The sequence below is a fragment of the Colletotrichum fioriniae genome (genome assembly GCF_027942845.1).
Source record: "Colletotrichum fioriniae strain IMI 355084 chromosome Unknown scaffold_9, whole genome shotgun sequence".
NCBI classification, from domain to species: Eukaryota; Fungi; Ascomycota; class Sordariomycetes; order Glomerellales; family Glomerellaceae; genus Colletotrichum; species Colletotrichum fioriniae.
In genome coordinates this window covers 1,495,393-1,516,736 of record NW_027076845.1, presented here as the reverse complement: position 1 = coordinate 1,516,736, position 21,344 = coordinate 1,495,393, and the positions used below count along the sequence as shown (strand labels likewise).

The 21,344-nt window shown below is 52.5% G+C and overlaps 1 protein-coding gene across 1 annotated transcript; it reads right to left on the bottom strand.

Moving 5' to 3' along the window:
- Positions 1 to 391: 391 nt before the first annotated feature.
- On the bottom strand, positions 392 to 2,746 carry CPP1 (tyrosine/serine/threonine protein phosphatase; the record flags this gene model as incomplete). The annotated part of the gene is given in 2 exon segments (XM_065758152.1): positions 392 to 2,723; positions 2,742 to 2,746. 2 exon segments carry the CDS (start codon positions 2,744 to 2,746, stop codon positions 392 to 394), a joined length of 2,337 nt encoding a protein of 778 aa, XP_065613294.1.
- Between the last annotated feature and the right edge of the window lie 18,598 nt (positions 2,747 to 21,344).

Below are 21,344 nucleotides of genomic sequence, written 5' to 3'. Positions count from 1 at the left end.
CACCATTGAGCTTGGCTGGTGTTCGTATAATTGGGAAGCATGCACGTCCATACACCATGGGCGGCGAGTTCCAGTATTGTCCTCCTTTTCGGTCCTTTGCCATTGACGATATAACTCCTGCAACTGCCTTTTGATCGATCGATGCGAATTGAGATAATCATCTGTTTGGCATGCACTTGTTTCGGAAATCGTCCAAGGTCTCGGTGGCCGTCAACCTCGTATCGATTGCAACGAAGGCCGATGCATTGTCGCAATGCACGCGTATTTGACTAGTCCATGTCGCAATAAATAGCAACAATAGTCCGAGTTCGGCCGAGTACCGCCGAGGTAGTTCGGTCCCGGGGCGTTTGGTGCTAGTGACTAGTGGCGGTGTGTTCCGTCCTGGCTGCGGTCATAGCAGCTCATCAATAGACCTCACAATTGGCGTTTCACCTTTTGTAGGCGGACTGCGCGGGTCGGCAACCTGGGTGGGGCGTCCGAAGGGGTAGAAAGGATCCCTAGGGAACATTGTTTCTCGAGGCGAGAACAGACCTTCGCTGGGAGTTGGCGGAACCTCGACAAACTGCATGCCTGGAAATCCGTGGCTGGAATCGTGCAGCGGGTTCTTCGTCATCGTCTCGGCTCGGGGTGACAAGAGAGCCGCGTCGTCGGGAACTGCACCAACCACGAAGTGTCTATCTTTTGGAGCTGCAACTTCATCTTCGCGTTCCAGTGATGGGCCAAGATTCAGACTAGAAAATCCAAAGCCAGCGGCAGGGCCGAATCGGTGAGCTCCAAATCCGGGAGAAGGGGGCGGGCCAGGCGACGGCGGCGGCTTGCCAAAGAACGATGATGACGATGGTGGTGCGAGGCCCGAAACTGGCGGCGTAGGCTTGAAAGGCATCAAGCGATCAACATCAAAGTTTCCAAATTTGGCAGAATCGTCGTTCTCCTTTTCTGACCAGGAGAAGCTTGATGGCGCTGAGGACGGACCAGGCGAGATTGGTTGACTGCCGGGTGTTGAGTGGCCTCTGGCACGGGTAGGGCTGCCCTTCTTCGGGCTCGAACTTCCAGAGCTTCCTTCCTTCTCTCCAGGTAGAGGAGCCGTCAAAGGCTCTTTGGGTGCGATGTCAATGGCCGCATCCGCAGAGAGTGTCAGGCGGTGCTTCGTAGGGCTTCGGCCGGTGCGCGGGCGGAAGGCTGATCCGGGCGACGTCTTCTTCTTCGACATCTGCTTCTGGAAATCCTGCAAGCAATACATGAGCTTCATGTTGGGGCTAATCCACTTGCTCTTCTCCTGAGCAGCGTAGTAGGCATCGTTGACGCTGAGCTCAGGGTTGCGGTACAAGCCGTAAGCAATAATAAGACTGGCGGATCGACTTGCGCCTTGCTGGCAATGGACGAGCACCTTCTTGCCCTCCTTCGTCCGTGCTTCAATCGTCTCGCAGAGGTGCATCAAATCCTGAGCAATATCCGTGTTGTGGTCCCAGGGCATGTGGATGTACTCTGGGCGCTTGATAGAGAATGACATGGCCTTGGGCGTTGTCGGTGTTTCCGGTCTGTCGTTGGTCGGGAACTCGAAGGCGGTAGAAAAGCTAGCGTTTGACACAGCCGTGTCGGGAATGGGGCTGAGGACGGCTGGAGAGTCTGACATGGCCTCGTCTGACTTGGGCAAGAAGTTGAAAGGGTTGTTAACTTCCCGCGCGACATTGATGACGGTGTCAAATTTGGAGGCTTCGTCGGCGGTCGGCTCCAAGTACAGGTAGACGTTGTCTTCGTAGATTGCGATAGGGCCATCCGGATAACCCGGCGTCTTTTGGTCCTCATTGTTCTCGTTCTCGTGATAGGGTTCGAAGTCGAGGGCGGCGCGGCTCGCGAGTTGAGTTCTAATGGGCGAATCCTCCTCAACGATTGTCGTGTCGAAGGACTGGCCCATGCCAGTCTTTGTCGGTCTTAAAAATTCCGAAAGGCCCGATTCGTTTCTTTCCAAAACCTTGGGGAAAGTCATTCCACCCGGAGGGCCAAAAGTCGCAGACTTCAGGGAGGGCAGCATGTGAGGCGAAGAGGTTGAGTGCTTGAGCGCTCGTCTCTGCAAGATTGGTGCCATACCAGGGGTGCCAGGGACCTCGAGGGTGTTTCGCATGACCAGATCTGATGTTTGGGTCTTGAGGCTGAGCTGACTAGGCTTGCGCTTCATTGCTGGAATGGTTGGCTTGATGAAAGAGGGCGATGCGGGCTCGGAAACCAGTGTTGAGGCACTGTTTCCCATGAAAGGCGGCTGAATTGACAGTCCCTTCATGTTCTTAGGGCGACGCGGCGAAGGGGACGTCATCGGACGACCGAAGCTAGTGGTTTCTGCCGCAGACATGGTGTTCATTGAAGACAATGGACCAAGGCCGCCAAAGGATGTGGCAGGGAAAGAGTTGAGGGGTATCAAGTTGACGGGAGAATCGGGGGATGATGAAGGGGACGGGTCCGACAGCGGGGAGCAGTCACTTGTTGAGAGCGTCGTTGTGGGCGAAGACTCGGCAGACTCGGAGGCCTGAGTAGAGGTGCTGTCGTGGTGCTTGTGAGAGTGATCCATAGTCGGTCGCAAGGACTGGACCGGGTTGGCCAAAGGCTTTCCGGTGGCCTCCATCTCGATCAATTTGGGGTCGACGAGGGTGACGGTTTCTTGAGCGGCGATTGTCTCTGCGTCCAGATCGAAGACTGACATGAAAGAAGGGATTTGATCTTCGTAGATCCTTCTTGCCGCTGCTGACGGCATGGTTCTGTGTACCTTTTGAATGGGCTGCCCGAATCCCTTCTCTCTTTCTCTTCTCTTGCGCGAGGGAAACGTGTTGGCGGCAGTCTCGGGGGACGAGACTGAGTAGGCCGCGAGGGGCAACGTTGGCGTAATGATTAAAGAAATGGTTGCGGCGTTTAGCGTGGAAGGAGCGGGAGTCGCGATTGATGTTTGTAGAATGGAAAGAAAATGCCAGTGGGCAGGCGGGCGATTGATTGTAGATCGGAGGACAGCGCTGCTGAATCCCGTGGATGCTTTTGTGTCCTCGTCGTCGGCGGGGTGGTTGTGCTAGTCCAAGTCTCTCGGCAGGACCGAAGTATCTCTCTATTCTCTAACTCCTCCTCGTACTCGGGGCGGTGCCGCAGGGTGCGCAGGGCAGGTGACCAGTCTCGCGACAGGAATAGGTCAGTCGAGTGTTCGTATGCGGCGGGGGCCCTGGTGGGTAGTGGGCAAGAGGACTAGAATCGTCGTCGTCGTGGTTCGTGAGGTAGGAAGGAGGGTAGAGGTGAACGAAGGCGAAGAAGAGTAGTAAGTTTGGTTGGTGATGGAAGAGAAATGGAGAAGAGAGAAAACAATGGCTAGTGGTCACGACGAAAACGGCGGCTCGGGGTTAGCACATGCTGTTGGTGGGAAAGAGATGTGGCACGGTCCGGTCAATACGGATGCATTCGCCAGGCGGGTATGCGTAAGAGGTGAGCGGAAGGTAAGGTATTTGTTGAAGGAAGAAGGGATACTGCAATTGGTTTGGATTTACTTGGTTTGCAAGGCGGCAGAGTATCCGTATAATTGGGAATAAGGGGAGGTAGTGAATAAGAGAAGAGGGGTGTGTGTGTGTGTGTGTGTGTGTGTGGTGATTTGGGATTGGGGTGGGAAGAAGGGAAAATGGAAGAGAGACGTGAGGTGGTTGAAAGTTGAGGTGAATGGCGGACGAGGGAAGGGTTCGAGAGAGTACCTGAGGTAAGGTAGAGAGTTGAGGATGGGCCAACAACTGGAAGGGGAAGGAAAGAGGGACTGGGGCCCTTGGGGCTCTTGCTCTTGCTCTTGCTCTTTGGGGGGCCGTGGCAGAGAGAGGGCAGAGAGGGCAGACGTGAGAACCTAAAGGTGAAGGAAGGCCTGCACGCAAGCGACAACCAAGCGACTGGAGAGTGAAAGGCAGGCCGTCCGTCGCCCAGTCAGTTGCCCTCGTCGAACATGGACGGGCTGGGTTTGGCCTGGAGATGCTGGTCAAGGTCTCAAGGAAGGCCAACGGGTGGTGGGAGGGTCCCCCCAGCCCAGGATCAAGTTGCTGGCTGAGGGCGAGAGGCGACCAGGGCAGGGGTCCTTCCCTTCCCTGGGATATTATGGAGTAGGTACTGTGCAGTAGAGACCAAGGTACTGCAGGTGGGAAGCGTGCGGTAAGAGGTACCTATAGAAACCTTGCCTTGCACTTGCCCTTCTACTTCCTCTGCGGCTGGTCCCCGGTACGTACCTATCTTACCATGCCTCGTCCCCCCCTCTCTCTGTCGTCTTCTGTCTGAGGTTCACCTGGCAAAAGTGTCTGGGTGGTAAGGATTACCAAGAGACGTATCTTTTTCTTCCTGTGCCTTTTTATTTTCTCAGGTTAAGGTAAGTACGGATCACATTGAGTAGCAATTACTACGAATAGAACACCAAGCATTGGATCTCTCAAGAATGACTACGAATACCCTACCTATTCCCTTTTAACCAACGTATCTGGCATAGTAGTCGACACACAACGTAGAAGACGTACGACGACGGCGAGAGGACAAGAATTGCTCGCAACTGCAAGTCTGGACCCGTACGGAGTAAGGCGCCCAGGTAGTGCTAAGGTAGTGGAGAGAGCAAGGAACTGAACAAGACTGGAGAGAGCTCGATGCAAGTGACAGAATTCCCTGTCTGGTCACCGGCCAGCACCTTTTGTCACAGAATGCTGTCCAGAACCTATCGCGCGTAGGGATACGGAGTATGGATACCTAGAACGTGAAGACAGCCCAGGCAGGCTGCGAAGGCGAGGCAAGGCAAGGTAAGGCAAGATGAGGAGGAGAGAGCAACGCACCGGGCACAGATGGAACCCATCTCGACAAAACAAAGTAGTGCTGGCTGGCGGAGGGGTCAGATCGGGAATTGTTAGTGCGGCCTCGTCTACGGCCTCGTCTGCGCAAGCGCTACCCCCTTAGCTCCAGTATGGGAGGGCGTAGGCTGTAGCCGGAGGTGACTACGCGAGAGCCGTGGACTAGCCCGCCGCCATTGATGAGGACTTGGACTGGTGCCCGTCCTTGGGTTGATTTGCTGTTGCTTTAGAGCCGTGGGCACCATCGCGCGGCCAAGTCTAGTGTATTGCCCACGGGCTATCAGAGTAGTAGTCTGTATCGAACTGCCCGCTCTGCCATCGTCGGCACGGCATGTCGCTGTTGTGGATACGTAGCAACGAACGGACAGACGGATACAATGTGGTGACTCTGACCTGACACCTGCAATATGCAGAGAACAAGCAGCACAGAAGCAACCGAACATCAGCACGTCTGTCTGGTTGGGAGTCTGGAGTCTGGACTGACTGACGCTGATGGGCAAACGAGGGTGGAGGGGCATAGGCTAGAATCCGGTGTTCCGCTGCCGCTGGCTGCTGCGCTGCAAGATGCAGAGGAACGGCAATGACTGGTCCAAACCGGCTTCTAGACCACGGGTACTCCTCTTTTCGCTCTCTCTCAGAGTCAGATCTCTGTCAGCTTGGTCTTGTAAATCAACCAAATCACTAATTCCTCCTTCTTCCCCTACAAGTTTCTGTGGCCCCCCCGCGGTTGAGAAGGCGGCAGGAGAGAGCGTGTGTGTGGTGCGCACCTGCTGTGTGTGTGTGAGAGAGAAAGAGAGGATTGGCGAGTGGCCGCCCAGCGCAAGTGGATCCGCCCAACCACACCACTTCCCAGGACGGAATAAGTGGGTTTATGGCTTGGGGCTTGGTACGAGTGATCCCCTGGGTCCCTGTGTGTGCCTGGGTCACCCCCAGAAAGTGGGGCACTGGGGCTTCGTCGTGACTGGAGCGTATTTTGCGAAACATGACCGGGGTCTATTAATAGCCCGCCCTCAGGACCAACTTACCAAGTACGAATAGAGAAAGAAGAAAAGAAAAGAAAAAAAGGTCCGCAGTCCCAGTCCCGTGCATGCGCCTTGTAGTCGCCCGTCGTCTAGAGGTCGGCGCCAATTTTGGACCAATGGCAGGCCGGGGAGTTCCAATTCGGTCACTCCTGCCGTGTAGCCTCGGTACGTACCTGGCTTGTTGGATTCAGTTCATTTCATCCATTTTGCCTCTTGCTCTCTTCTTAACCATTGCGGCTTCGGGTCCATGGTTCTTGGTCTCTTGGATCTGCCCAATGTGTCTCCCGTATCCGTTTGTCTACCTAACTATTCGTGTGTTGCCGTTGCTTGCCTCACTCAGAGTTGTAGTCACGCAAGTAGAGTTGTCGATCAGAAACTATTCAACACTAAAGATGCTGGCCTGCTGCACATATAAAGTGTTCCGTCATTTCTCGCCACTGCTTGGGGTTCCTGTCCCTGATTAAGCTGGTGCCGGCGTTGGTGCCGCATCTCAATCTCCAGAAAGGAAAGAGATCTGCCAGGGGAACATCTACACACTCCTTACTTTTGTTGCAGGAATAGCAATGCGCCATCGCAGTGGCGGCGGGATTCCGTCTTCCATTGATGGGTGCTTATTTCCGGCTCACTATCAGTCTCTAGCGTCTGTCTCTGTACTTCAGCGCAATACCTCTCTGCACTTTGTCCTCCTTCGTATGCGTTGGTTTGTTCCACTTCACTACGAAGAGAACGCCATGTGTTTGAAGTTGCTGACCTGAGAACTCCGAACCAACCTATCAAGCTGGCTTCTCAGTGATATGCGGTGACATGCGGTGACATGTCTACACATCACACGCACACATACACACAAACGGTCCCAGCGATCATACACACTATTACCAACACTCAGACACGGGCTCTCAAACCATCTGTACCCGTAATACGGGGAAACCGTTACTACCGTACGGAGTAGTCCAAAGACTAGAAGAAAAATGACAGGCATGTCAAAAAAAGAGACATAGCTCAACGCCGCCGGGACTGGGCGCAAAGATGCGGTGCGCAACGCCCAATCACCACCAATGTTTCCTGTTAGCAACCCAAAGTACCGGCGCGAACTCCCGACACCTCCTGTCTTGTCTTGCCCTATCCAATGGAGGTTTCCGTCTTCGCTCTCTGCCTCGCCGAGGCTGGAATATCGAAAAAAGAGTCTGAACTCTGTATCCGAACAGCCGCCGTCGTCCTGTCCTGCCCTCGGCGGCGGCTTCGTCTCTGGGCTGTCAGATCTCGCCCTGGGTCCCCCATCCCCCGGCTGTTCCCAGTAATTGCCTGCTGCTACTTTTGGCGCAGAAGCTGGCTCATCTCTGGAGGCGAGAGCCTCCTGGCGTCCTGTGCTTTTTTCTCTTGCTTGTCTGTCCCTGCCTTGCTCCCCCTCTACCCTTGCAACGAAATACCGAGACTCTGGAGCTGCTTGTGCCTTGTGCTGCTGTCCTTCTTGGATTCCTTGTCCAGGTGGCTGGCTCTACGGAGTACGGAGTACGGATATTCGTGTTCTCTGTACAGTCAGCATTTCCAGTTCACATAACACATTCCTCACGAAAACCCAAAATGCCGTCCACTCAAAAGTCGTGTACACAGTAGACAAATTCCGACCGGCTCTCGGCCGGGATCGTGGGTTCGTCGAGAGTCAGTTTGGCAAATGTCGATTGCAGATCATTTCATCATTCCAAGCCCACTGTAGAACATCATCATCGTCGGACCGTGCTTCTCATTTGACAATTGACATGCAGCCAATCTGATGAATCAGACCAATATCCCTACCGACAACTGGGTCTTCAATCATTCAACCCAAGCTCACCGACTTGAGCTGCCCTACACAGTCTAGAACATGATGTTTCTGAACCAAACTTCGTACGTCTGCAGTCACTACCTGCGGAGTACGTAGATAACCACCCCCTTCCTTCCCGCCGCGGCGATGGCTTGCGCGACATGCCACTGCACAGCCTGCGTTTGCCCGTTCGTGCCCTTTTCTAGATGCGGCCATCACCAGCCAACCACCGGTTTCAGTTTGAACCACCATCTTTTGAGCAAGAAAAAAAGCCGCCGCCGCCCTTTGTGCTGCCCGCGGCTCCGGCCTTAGCCGCCAAAACATGCTCAGGATAGGTACCGCTTTCCTTTCGCTGTCTTTGCCCTTCTGAACACATCGCGACTGAACACAGCCTTCTTTGTGGCTCCTCCCCCTCGGCGGCAACGAAACGCTGCGGCCGCCTGTAGTTTCTCCTCCTCCCCTTCGAGTCCATTCTCTCTCTCTCTCTCTCTCTCTCTCTCTCTCTCTCTATTCGCACTTGTCAGCCCAGGTTTGTCCCTCGGTCTCGCCGCCGGACCCCCAATTGCAGTATTCAGCTGCGCGCGGCCAGGCAAGCAGACAGGATGGAGACCTTCATTTCATTTGTCGGAAACAGGTACAGAGGGCTCAGGATCCGTTGAAGTTGATGGGCCCCCTACCTAACTCGGTAAGAAGCACTATGGAGCTGCACCCGATCTAGATTTTGCAACTTCTCCATCGAGTCCATTCTCTCTCCCAAAACAAGGGACCTTTGAATGAAAGGAATCGAGGTTTCCGGCCTTGAGGCTCAGTTTGAAATATACTACGGATATTCCGTACCACGTACAAAGAGCCGCCCGCCCACTCTGTAGGCGCAGGCTTTCATCTGTCGGCGGCTGACCGAGCAGAGGGGGGAGACGCGTCGTAGCCAGTCCCGTGGGAAAATTCAACATTCGTCTCCATTCGGGGACCCTCGTCTTGCCAGGGATCAGGTTGCCAGTCACCCCAATTCACACTTCTCACTGGATGACGGCTCGCTACATCTTTCTCGACCAGAGAGGACTCGACATCACGAGTCCCCATGAAAAAGATCCTCTCTTTTCCGGTGGGTTGATCTTAGAAAAAAGTGCCAATCTCCCAGCTGGCACCCAAGGTTTATCGCTTGACAGGTTGAAAGCGGCTAGGGAATTCGATCGACCCCTTCACCCCCCAACCTCGTGGCAATACTAAAAACCAGAGACAAGATTGACAAGCCACACCTAAAGGCAACATTCCAGAGTCTCCCAGGGCGGCAGGCCAGCCAGAGGGAAAGAGAAACCGAAGGGGTCACCAAGAGACAGACTGGGGGGTGGAGGAGTGGTCGGGTTGTCTTGTCAGGGAACCTTTTTCCTTTGCACTGCTCGTTTTCATTTAAGTGTGGGCGAAAATCCCGTTCTTGACAACCAGAGACATCCCTCCTCCAGGCTTGCTGGCCAAATCCCTGCGCGTCCTCGTATGGGAGATGCCGAGGCAGGGCAGAGCCATCGTGGCTCCTCCATGGATGATACCTCTACCTGACGGAGGGACGGCCATAATGATCGATATTATCTCTTTTTTTTCTTCCTTTTGCCAGAATTAGGAACACTATAGCCGGCGGCTCGTATATGTGCGGTACTCTATTTACCCACGCTCACCGTTCGTCAATCTCTCTCGAGATAGATGGGATATCCACTGTCCCTCTTCGTCCCATGTATTGACTCACTCATCCTCCCCCATGCCACCCCCGTCTCATACTATAACGGCAGTGATGGTGGGGAGAAGAGGGGGTAACACCGGCGTCATCATTTGCATCATCGCGACAACAAAGCAGTTGATAGAAACGACGTTGACGTTGGAGAGGTCTGGACGCGTTGGTCACATGGAAAACGGAGAAATAAAGAACGCTCGGATGCTGATACAACATCGTGGTCCTGAACAACAAGCAGAGCCTCCTGTTTTCCCTCCTTCCCCTTGTTGGATCACCGCATGAACTCCAGATGGTAACCCCGTCCTTTTTTTGTTTCTTGACAACGGGTTGGACGCTCGCACGCAGCAGGGCCATGTTTGCGGCAGACGTCCGGCAAGCGGCAACGTAACACGGCGCGCGCCCAGCCAGCCCATCCCTAAAACATTCTCAGACTTGAACCAGCTCATCGCAATTTCGCGATCGTAGATCAGGAAAATAAAACTCGGTAAAAAAAAAAAAAACTGTTAGCGGGAAACGAGCTGCGAGTCTGCGACAAAGTGAGGTCACGAGACCAGGTACAGATACAACAGCGTGGTAGTGTACGATCTTGCTTTCCCTCCAAACCCTCTTGGCTATGGTCTTTACTATGAGAGCTCTTCCCTATGGCCTTTTTGGTGGCTTGCTCATCCCGCTGAAGGAGCACTGCAGCAAATGATTCAAGATGGCTTTTCGCCTCGTCCATACTGTGCTGCCGTGCCTCGTCTGGGCACAAAGGTACAGTGTTGCCACACGAACTGAGAGTCTAAGAGAGAGAGAGAAACGAGCCCGTCGCAAGTCGCCGCCCCCACATCCTGCAGCTTTCCAATCTGGCGCTGCACGGGAAATTGGGAGCGTCGGGCCCTTGGTGTGAAATTTGAAGCTATTTTCCTCGACGTCTTGGCAGAATCTGAAACGAACAGGGATCGCACACACCCTGAGTCGTCAGGGGTGTGCGCCTTGGGTTTGATCCACTCCCCGCGAGTCCGAAAAAAGAAGTGGCAGCGGCAACCTGCGCCAGAGCTCTGATTGGTCCACATTTTGACGGTTGCGTTACTGGGAAGGAGTAACGCCGCCTGCTGGCAAACGCTTCAACTCTCCAGTCTTCATCACCAACGACCTGGAAAAACACCAAGAACCATAGGCGAGCACCTCAGCTTCGGCAGGATGCCCCAGATGCGCAAGAATGGAAAGCCCAAGGGCCGGGGCACTGATCACCGCAAAACCCAGCCAGGCCCCCTTCCTCGGAGCGAAGCAGAAGGAGAAGATCCAACGATCACCAGTTTCTTATGTTGTAACAAAATAGTGGCAAAAGAAGGAGCGGCAACTGCGCGAAAGGGGATGCACGGGAAGGGCAACCAAGGATGGGATATCGAAAAGTCGGTCTGTTCATCCCGCCAACACGCCCATGCCCTGGTTTTTTCACAAGGAACATCCCTTTCTGCCATCTCTTCCCTTAACTCACTTACCGCAGTACGCATGCGGCATTGCTCCATCATCTTCTTCACAACTCACTCACTCCTCTACACTGCAGCATGCGTCGTGCCCGCGTCTATTTTGGGCGTCTATCTTCCGCAAATTACGACTCTGCAGGTGACCCTTTCCGGCATGCCACCGCTCCTCATTACCTAAGTGCAGGCTATGGATGCTATCAACTCTCTGCGCGCCTTGGCTACCTTACAGACCTGCCATGAGCGAGCATTCTTGCTTCTTTCTGCTCTCTCTCGAGTTTCAAAACGAGCCACTGGCGCCCGGCAGATCTTCCACCTGAAGAGGAAATGGGGCCCTCAAGAACCCTCAAATGTCGTTAACCCAGACCCCTTCCCCTGGTCACAGTCTGTGTGACCCTTCTGCCCAGTAAATCTGGGGCTGTTTTAGCTGCCCGGACTCATCTGCAAAAGGACGGCCGGCCGTTGATACATGCTCAAGTCAGTGCCAGTTTAAGCCTCGTTCGGAATTCCCGTTTAATGATGAGCCTCATCAGCTTAGGGCTCGCCGGCTCAGAATGAGAATGAGCAGAAAATAGAGGGCATTTTTTCCAGCGCACATCCTAATCCCATCGAGCAGCACGAAGCAATTTAACAAGAAATCTTGTTTGAACCTTGTGGCTATTGCTACCCAATTATGTCACTACCATCCGCAGCGTCACGAAGAAACAACTGGCGCAAAAGGGCACGACAAGCTTCTCGTCTCCGTCTCCCCCACCCGTGCGCGATGAAGACGATGGCACGATGCACATCATCCAGTTCGCATCGAACTATGCCATTCCCGCCCACTCCGTCCCGTCCGCCATTTCGGTCGGTGGGCTTTGCTCTCCCGGCTCCCGAAATAAACCGTCACCTCATTTCGTTCCGTACGGTCCATGGATACCGGGCGACGCGTATCCTTCGTACAAAGCTTGTGCCAGCGCGTACAGAGTACGTGCGTTCCCTTCAACGCATAACGGTTAATATCAATAAGGCATTCAAAGTCAAGCCCCTTCCCCCACCCCCCTTCACGTCCGTCGACACGGTACGCTGTGCTGTCACGGAAGTGGAGGACCTTGGACCATCAGGCGAACCTCTCGCGTTCACGTCTATACCTAGTGTATATCGAAGCCCATGACAATATCTCCGCCCAATCTCGATCCTTCATTCGACGACCTTCGACCTATCATCTCCACCGTCTTCGGGTGTCTTCCCTAATATCAATCTACGCCGGAACTCTGCTTCAACTCTCCAACAACGCGCACCCATGTCTGGAGAGTCTGAACTTCTGAAGGCCCCCCCAGTCCGTTTTTAATTTGCCAAAGGGGCCCTGCTCAGCCGAGCCTCAAATTCATTGCCGTTTTAGGACGGTGCCTGGCCCGAAGACTACGTTATTGCTCTTAATTCTGATGCCCCGTCGCCCCAGCAATGCAAGACAGACGTTCAGGCAATAGGCATTGACCGCCAGCCAGCCCTGAGCCGCCCTCCCAAGCTGCGGGTCAATAGCGAATGTGCCCATTGTTGTCCTCTCTTGTCGTTGCAACTTGCGCCTCGTCAGAGCATCGTGCTCTCGTCCATGGCTGTTGTAAAGACGGAGACGACGCTGGGATCGTTCCCGCCCTCCGTCTCCGTCTCGTCTCATCGACCGCGCAGCATTGCAGCAACACAACGCACGCCGCGTCTGGTTGCTCAGCCTTGAAAGGCACACGCAAACATGGCGCTGTTACTTCATGCATTCACGGTTCCTTTTCCAGTCCAGACCTTGGTCAGGCCATCCCGGCTTGTCTGCCCTCTGTCTGCGGCTTCTTGCAACCCTGCAGCCAACTCTATCTCACCCACGTCTCCCCGATCGCCATCGCTGGACAACAGATATAGTGTACAAACACAACGGCACTCTCCGTCGAGTTCCAGTTCCCAGCCTTGGGCTCTTTGCCGTTGAGGGTCGCGTTGGGCCTCGTCACCTTTACGGTTTCGAACAGATACCGCGCCAGAGGTTGACAGCAACGATTCCAATCGTTCCACCACGGGCCATATCATCAAACGACACTGAAGCCACCCGGACAGCATTTACTCGTTGGTCTTCCCTCACACAAAGTTCTCTACTCTCTTGGTCGAATCCTCCTCGTCTCAGCTCGTTGAAGCACCGTCTGTGTCTGTCGTCTGCCATCCCAAAAGTTTTGACGCTTTCCTCTCGCCAAACTTGAAGTTGCGGATCAAACACGCGGTTTGCTAGCATGACTGTGGTCCCTCTCCTACCCTCCTCCCAGCCCCAGCCCCAGCCCCAGCCCCCTTGAAGACAACCACCCCAGGCACAGGCACGGACACGAAACCGGCGACATGCTGTTTCAGCGTCCATCTTCGTCCACTTCGTTCACGACCACGTCGCCCTAGTGACTGTGCACGTGAGTTTCTGAGAATAACAACAATCCAAGCTCGCCTATTCGGTGATTGGCGTCTCCTTTGTACGGGAATCCATCGAGAAAGACATGGCTCAATAGGGACTGGTACAACACGAAATTCGACAGACTCGATCCAGACGAGGCGTGATATCGGGCGCGGGCAGTGAGGCAGTTGTTTCCGGGCCGCTCCCTCCGCTACGTGATCCTAGCCTTCGTCACTGTTGAATGGTTTCGAGACGCAGTTGTCCTTCGTCCGTCGCTGCGCGCCGCCGCCGCCGCCTGCCCGAGACTACAAGGCAAGCAAGCAAGGTACCTCTGACTTTTGCTGATGCGTCCACTCGAACCTTCCCACCACACCAAACCACTCTCCTGGTAACACCACTGCTTGAAAACTCTAGTTTGGCAGTGCCGTGCTTTGTGCTTGTTGCTGTGTGCTTCTATGGTGTAGTGTATTGTGTATGGTATATGGTGTATGGTTTTTTAAGGTTGACATCTGTAACCCGATCACGACAATCATTTACAGGGAGTTATCCACGGCCGGACAACCCCTCTTTCTGCCCGGCGCTGCGCGCAATATACGGAGGGGGGGAACGGGTCAGGCATACTCTGAACGTTCTGCTGTCTTTTCTTTGCGGCCTGACGTAGGAACCTTGGTGAAGACGAAGGGATATGCCCCCCATGTGAGCTGAGTTTTCCCACGCGCGACCCCTCTTCCACCCAATCTCCTCTTTTCTCCCATGGAGCTCTCAAGGTCTCTTTCTCCAGGAGCCCGCTCCGGGGAGATTGAGCTCGAAAAGCAAACAAGGTAGTTGGAAGGGCAAAGCCAGCTAACTTAGCTCGGGTAAGGAGAGTGAGAAAGAGAGAGAAAAGCGCCACCAAACGACTCGGGAAATCAAGGGTCCTTCTCCAAGACTAAAAAGCAGAGACCATACGGATTCGAGCCACGGCCTAGCATATCCCCGGAATCTGGTTTTCGTCTACTAGTGTCTGGAATTTCCCCCCGTCCGCTGGCGAGGCGCAGACAAGCGGAAAAGGAGAGTAGGACCGGCAATACTGCTGCGAAAGGTAGACGGCGTGTATGGAAAGTCCCGTGTCCGATTAGGACTCCTATTTTCTTCGTTTGCTCTCCGCCCGTACGCCCGCCCGCGCCCCCGCGCCCCCACCCTCCCCGGGCCGCGCCAGCTCAGCGTTAGACCTGTTTGGTATCGGAGAGGTGTTTGGAGGAGGGCTTTTTGTTGCGATTTACCTACCAAATGCGGAAAGTCTTGCTTCCAGCGGGCGGCGGGTGGCGATGACTATGGATTTGGGGTAATGGGGATGGAGAGTTCATTGATTGTACGAAGGATCGATTCGATTTCTCTCTTTTCCAACGTCTGAAGCCAGATTTCACTCTCAAGTTTTACAAAGGTCATCATGTTTCTTCGAAACAGATACTGTGTAGAGTCGTGTAAACTGCCTGCCGTGGTATCCTGCCTCGAGGTGTCGTTCACGAGTAAAGAAACCCACTTTGGAAGCCTCTGGAGACAATTCGAGTCAACTCAGGTGTATAGTTCTTGGGGAGTAATACCCCTTTAGAGAGTCATGGTATGTTCAAAGATACACTGAAGCGAGGCGAGGTGAGGTGAGGTGAACTATCAAGAGGCTCTGTCCCCCGGATCCCCGACGCCGATCTCGTTGAGGCGGGGCCCGGATGGGGGTTGACCATCGGGTGGTGCGCGCCGGTCGGCATCCCCGCTTTTTACGTTTGGATATGCCGGTCTGGCCCGCCGCCCGACCTTGAAGTTCTTTTGCGGCTGTCCTGATCCTCGTCATTCTTTAGCGGTATGGATTTTTGTCCTGTCGCTTATTTGTGCCCTTCACCATTCTTTGATGAGGCTGGATGTTTTGTCTCGTTCTGCGTTTGTTAGAAAGTTAGGTATGGAGAACCAGGGCGGGTGGGATATGAATAGCTTGCTTTCAAATGAGCGATGGCGGTAGAAAAAAGAAAAAGAAAAAAAAGAAAGAAAAAAAACCAGAATTGTGATTGCGATTGCTCGTAAGCGACATGATTTGGCGGTTGGGCTTTGTCTCCCTGTCTGCCTCTATTGGTTATTTTGTTCTCCTGAACTGCTCGAGGGGGTTTGTAGCCAAGGATTATTCTCCCGTAGCCGGCCGGCGAGGCCGGTTGCAATTGTTCTCTGCTATAGATTACCCGAAATGCTGCCGTCTTTTGGCATCTTAAGCGCGCGCGCATAAGGCGAACTTTTCGTGTTGTTCGGTGTCAACCTCGACTCGCGAGGGTACGAGGACGTTCAAGATGGTTCGGCTGCTAATGCTGCAGGAAGTAAGTGAGAGTTTTAAGCGTACAGTGGTGGTGGTGCACAGCTCCCATGAACCTGTACTCCAATAATGATGAGTACTTGGTTAATGAACGTGGGGCTGCGTCTGGACGTTGTTTGTTGTGGCTCCCTCCTTGAGGGTGAATTACCTGTGGACTTCTACAAATGATGAATGTTGATGTGCTGTCACTAACAGGCTGAGGTCTATATGACTTGACAAACCGTTGAATGGATGGCAGCCAGCTTTTCAGTGGTTGTGCAGAGGCGAGAATAGAACTTTCTAGTCAGTTTCACGACGCCAAAACATTCTCGACTTTGTGAATCCACATGTGTACCCAGCGCCAGAACGTTTCGTCCAGTCGATATCGACCGATGTTTTCTAAAGATATGGTAGGAGAGGGTTTCTGAGGAGAAGTCATTATGCGCATGCTGGAGAAGCTACCTGATATCATGATACCTCCACGGTCCTCTTGGAAGAATTCTCTTTCAGCATGCCCACCACCAACCTTTCGATCCATCTCCTCGTGTATCAGCCAACAACCTAGCGCGGCGAAGACATTTTGTGCAGCGCAGTGGAGAAACGACCAGACAATGATGATCTGACAGTGATCTGTTATGGGATAAATCCTCGTGAACGAAAACGACTGGCGTGTATGTAATTGGACTTATCTCCAATCGTCGTCACGGCTCAAACTTTCGGCTAAAGATAGCAGTTCTGTGCAGGTAAAAGTAGAGAGAGGCCTCGAAATTCACCAATATCTGCATCTATATGAATATCTGGCTAGGACGTTATTTTGAGAGTATGACGAAAGACCATATTATAGCATAATTATTACTTATAATGGATCTTTGTGTAGCTCAGAAAGATTTTATTGAAGCCTCGGCCCTTGGTCAGGCCGCTGGATAGCTGATCGATCTCATCTCCCTCATTCCAAAGGCTACGTGAGGGATTTCAATTGGGTTCACTTCATATCAATGAGATTCGCCGAAACAGGTCTTAACAGTAGAGGTAAGGGAAGGGCATCCGCTGAAGGTGGTTGCTTTCGCGGCCCCTACGCAGTCAGTCGCGCGATAGAGCGTACCCAGGCCCAGAGTACATCTCACTTCTAATGCTCTTGATTTTTTATTTCACATAGATCAATCTATATCTTTTTATGGCACCAATGAGTCTCTCAAGGATAGGTCGAATGAGTGAGATAAGTAATCATGCACTGAACACGGCCGTGTCGGTCTACCTTCATCTCCCTAAAGCAGCTACAGCTTTCAACACACCACCGTGGTCTGTATTTATCGATCTTTATCGACCTAGGCCTCCTTTGAAGTCTCGTGGAGCTTTACGATGCGTTATAGGGTCCTTGAAAACGTGTATCGGCGTAAATACTTGACTGAGATCCCAGTCAGGGAGCTATAGTTATTCCCAATTTCATGCCGAGGTCTCAACCTTTGGAAGTCCTCTAAGACCCCGACTGTAGTCCTGTGCCGATGTGGCCTCAGATACAGAACAGCTAGATTGCACACCAGACTGGTGAATCTCTTCTTTGCGTTCTGTCGATAGTCGTCGCCAGCCCTGAGAGAACAGGAATCCGGCGGGGAGCACTTTTGCCTGACCTTCGTGTAAGTGTCGCCCTTATGTTCTACGACTTGCGCTCCAGCAGACAATTTGATGAAATTAGGCAAAGGACACTAGATATCCATGACTTAGCAAGTTGATAAGGAATTCACCGCACTGAAGAACTAGCTGTGAGGGAGGCTTGTGTCGCCAGTTCCCGTCTTTCATTGAAAGAAATGAGTCCGATTCTAGTATTGTATTGGGCGTACTTTGTTTCGAGACTTTTCCGTAAGATTTGATAAAGTCAGCAATCATGTTTTTGATGAGAATGCGCGCCGTTTCGAAACGGACGTAATCGGACCTCAAGAAGTCTTGTCGACAAAGCTTTATTTTTGAGAGACTGTTGTGTGGCAGGCAATGCTCATGAATTTGGCCGATACTGGGAGTTTGTCCGGTAGACTGCCAAGGTGCGAGGATAGAGAAGCCATCGTAAGCATGTCTACTTGGCAATACTGCGAATTAGAAGTTGAACCACTATCGTCCTCATTCCTATAGCACTTAACTTGTAGTTGTCACTCAAGCCAACAGTAATTGTGATTCCTCGACTAAGAAACGGCATCCTCTGGCCGAGCACTTGTACGGACCAGTGATCATCTATCTCTCCTTTCAGTCCCCGCTTCATGCGTATCTTCCTTCTGTCCCCACTCCCCGGTACCCTAGTCTATGCCTCTTCACTCGACAAGTAGAATGCTACAAGAGACTTTCAATGTTAGGAAGAGTGCCAACCCTGTGTTGTACCACTTCGGATATCCAGACTACATACATCTGTTCTGGTGCCAATGTAGACCGACACGCATGTTCTACTACCTCCGGGACAGCTGGCCACTGTTTGAGCGGGCTCTTCTGTATTCTATGAGGGCGTAATCATGATTTACAACAGAATGAATTTAATACTAAAGCTAGTAACGGGAGTCGAATTCAGACTCAACGTCAGGGCTCCTCAGATCAGGTTGAGAGGCGCCGAAAATATTTCCCCTGCCGGCTTCAAAAATTACGGAAACCTCAGTTTGCCACTTTGATTCCCACGGTGACTTGACTCGATATCTGGTATTCGGCAATGTGAGCTGGACTGGTCCGGTTCATTTCACGAATAAGCTCACGTAGTACGCTGCCACACCGTACCGCAACAGAACCAATGGAGGTAAATATTAAATGTATCGAGAACAAGTCGAGCGCCCACGCCCCTTTACAACGTGAACTCGAGACGAAAATCACACTATAAACTCTGCATACTTTCTCAGAGATGCCGGTTTCAAACGCTATGAACAGCAAGAGGAATGCCCATAGACTCACATCACCTTGACGAGTACCTAGCCAAATTGCAGGAGGCTTTGGGCAGAGAGAGGAAAAAACATGCTCTCGATTCAACGTCCTCAACTATCATGGTGTCAGCGGATTTCAGTCTCACTACAAACCAATAAGCTGCACCTGAAATTATCAAAAAAGTGTGTATGTTTCCGCCCTTCGACCCAAACCCGAGCTACCGAGGAGCTGACCTTTGCAAAGGTCGATGTGTCAAGCCTATGATCACCAGCAGTTGAGGGAGGAGCCCTTGGCAAGGCCATCTAAGCCCGCAGATGAAAATGCTAGCCATGAGAGCCTCCAAGATACCGCAAGACGGGCTATCTTGGATCCGCCCCTCCTGCCACTGCCCTTGGCATCAAAACTATCACTTCATAGCCAACATGAGCCCCTGAAGTCCTCCGGTAAACATGCCCACCCACAAGCTTCACTAACTCTGCACTTTATCTGAAGATTTCCTCAGCTCTGTATATTCAAGGCGAATATAACCTTCTACTGAGACGAGCCAAGATCAAAATGCTCTTCTCACAAGGTTCTTCTTGCTCGCCATCGCCCCTTGCCCGAAGAGCTTGGCCCAGACAAGAAACATCGAAAACCGGAAAAGCTAAGCCTACCGAGACCAACGAAACTTCTTAGAGTTCACAGCTCAATTAGGCGCGTACAATCCTCTCGCGAAGAGATGCCACATAGATATTGGCAGTCCCTTGGCAGATAGAGACACGACCCCCATACCCGATGGAAATCTACGAACAAGAGAAACATCACATTCTCTACCCACAAACGTAGATTCGCAATCGCGTATGGTTTTGAATGAAATTCAAGAGCAATAGGAAAGGACGGAGGGGGAATAACTGACCTTACAAGCCACGCCCCTGCCTGGAATCGAACGGCCTCAGGGCGGAGGCCTAGGACGGCCAGGGACGCAGAGTTGGGATGGAATATCCGTATAAACCCTTCCCCTCAGGTAGGCTAGGGAAGTAGGAGAATACAGGTGAAGCACCTCAGGTGCCGATGGGGACGGCTGTGGTCGACCGAGGAGAACTTAAAAAAAACTAGCAACAAAGATGGGCTTCAACCCAGCCAAGAAGGGATTTATAAAAGCCGGTTGCTGATCAATCAATGGCTTAAACTTCGCCCTACGAATAAACTTTTGGAAACGGGATGACTGCCCGCCCGCCCGTCCGTCCGTCCGCAAGCTTCAGAGTATATGATATCCCGGATCGAGCTCCAGAACAGAGCTTCCCGTCCCTTTCCTCAAATCTAGCCTTCGAACTTAGGACACCCGCTTAAACTTGCAAGGCTTCTTGCCCTTTGCCGCAGTCATCGTTGGAGAGCAACCAAAGGCTCAGCTGGACACTTGGTGTTCAGCAAATCGTGCATCAGAACGTGAAGCTGCCAACTGCGCCCCAAGAGACTTGTTCCAGCTTCCTAGAATAGCACGCAACTACAGTGATTGCTTCGTAGGAAAAGATGCAAAAAAGAGCACCGTGCAGTAAAATGCCTGGATATGCTTGACAAAAAGGGGGAAGCTGCCCGGGTACGCAAGCTTCAGACGAGCTGAACCGCCGACCGTAGACTCGCGCCCCATGGTTCGTCCAGAGTGACCGATTACAAACATACGACTCAAAAGATGTAGGACCGCAGAAATGTTCCGTTCCCTTCCACGCATTCGAGATCCGTGAATGCTGGCTAGCTGGAATAGGCTATAACCACTCTTCGGCCATGACTGCCTTCCTCGGGATATGTTTGCCGACTATATGTGAGGTTGTCTACATTCACCGGAACGTTTACCGATGTATTCCGGGGTCGATTTTCAACTAGGGCTTACTGATTTTGGGCCCAGTTTCGTGAAACTCCTGGAGTCTGACGCATATTAGACTTCAATGAAAAACTGCTGCACTCTGTTCAACCATCCGCTTCGTCAAGAACGCTAGGTGAGCTTATTCACAGGTCCCCCGACCTCATTGGACTTCAACTCATTTTGCTGACGCGCAACCATCAGGCGGGAAGACCGTGCGGCTGCAAGTATCCCTGCTCGTATCCGTAGGGAAGAAGGAAGAACCCAACATCATTTTCCTTGCTAGATACGAACTGTCCCCGGGTCATGCGAATGCGCCTGATGGGCCCACAGCGTTCTTGTTGTGCTGCTGATTTCCGAACCCAAGGGAGAGGATTGCCAAAGGACCCGTCACCCAAGTGATTCTACGTTCGATATGTGATGCTCATCAGTGACGATCAAGTGCACCCCTGCGTGCCATGACAAGCAAATAGAAACTTTGTTCCAAGCAGTGTAAAGGGGCAATACACCACTACGGCAAGGCTGTTCCTTTCGATGTAAGGATATGGTTGAGGGAGGGCAATATATCCACTGTTACCGTGAAATGCCGCGGACAGCGATAGCCGCTCAAATTACTCTTAGGGCCCTTGCGATGGTGAAAGTAGAATGATCTTTGGCCGAAGAAGTAATGAGACATGCGTGCTGATGAATTGGACAAGTTCTATCACTGCTTCTTGGGTGGTAACAGAAATAGTTCAGAGAGTATGGTTTGGTTTAGTGTCGCACGACTGAAGAAATGCAATGCATGTCTTGTTTGATGTGGTTGGAAAGTTGAGACAGCGTTGATGCGGAAGGCGATGTGGCTTTGGAGCCACAGGAAACCGACTTTCTCTAGAATGTGATATTGCAGCCGATCTTTCATACGACTCAGGACTTCTAAGTTCTGGAACCTAGTGTAGGGAATTTGTTGATCGCCATGGCCGTATCCGTATCCAGTCCAGATATACGAACAGGCCAGCGGTATTGCGTTTCCTGCTCGAGCTTTGCGTGGCTGGCAATTCTGCACCTCATCGAAGT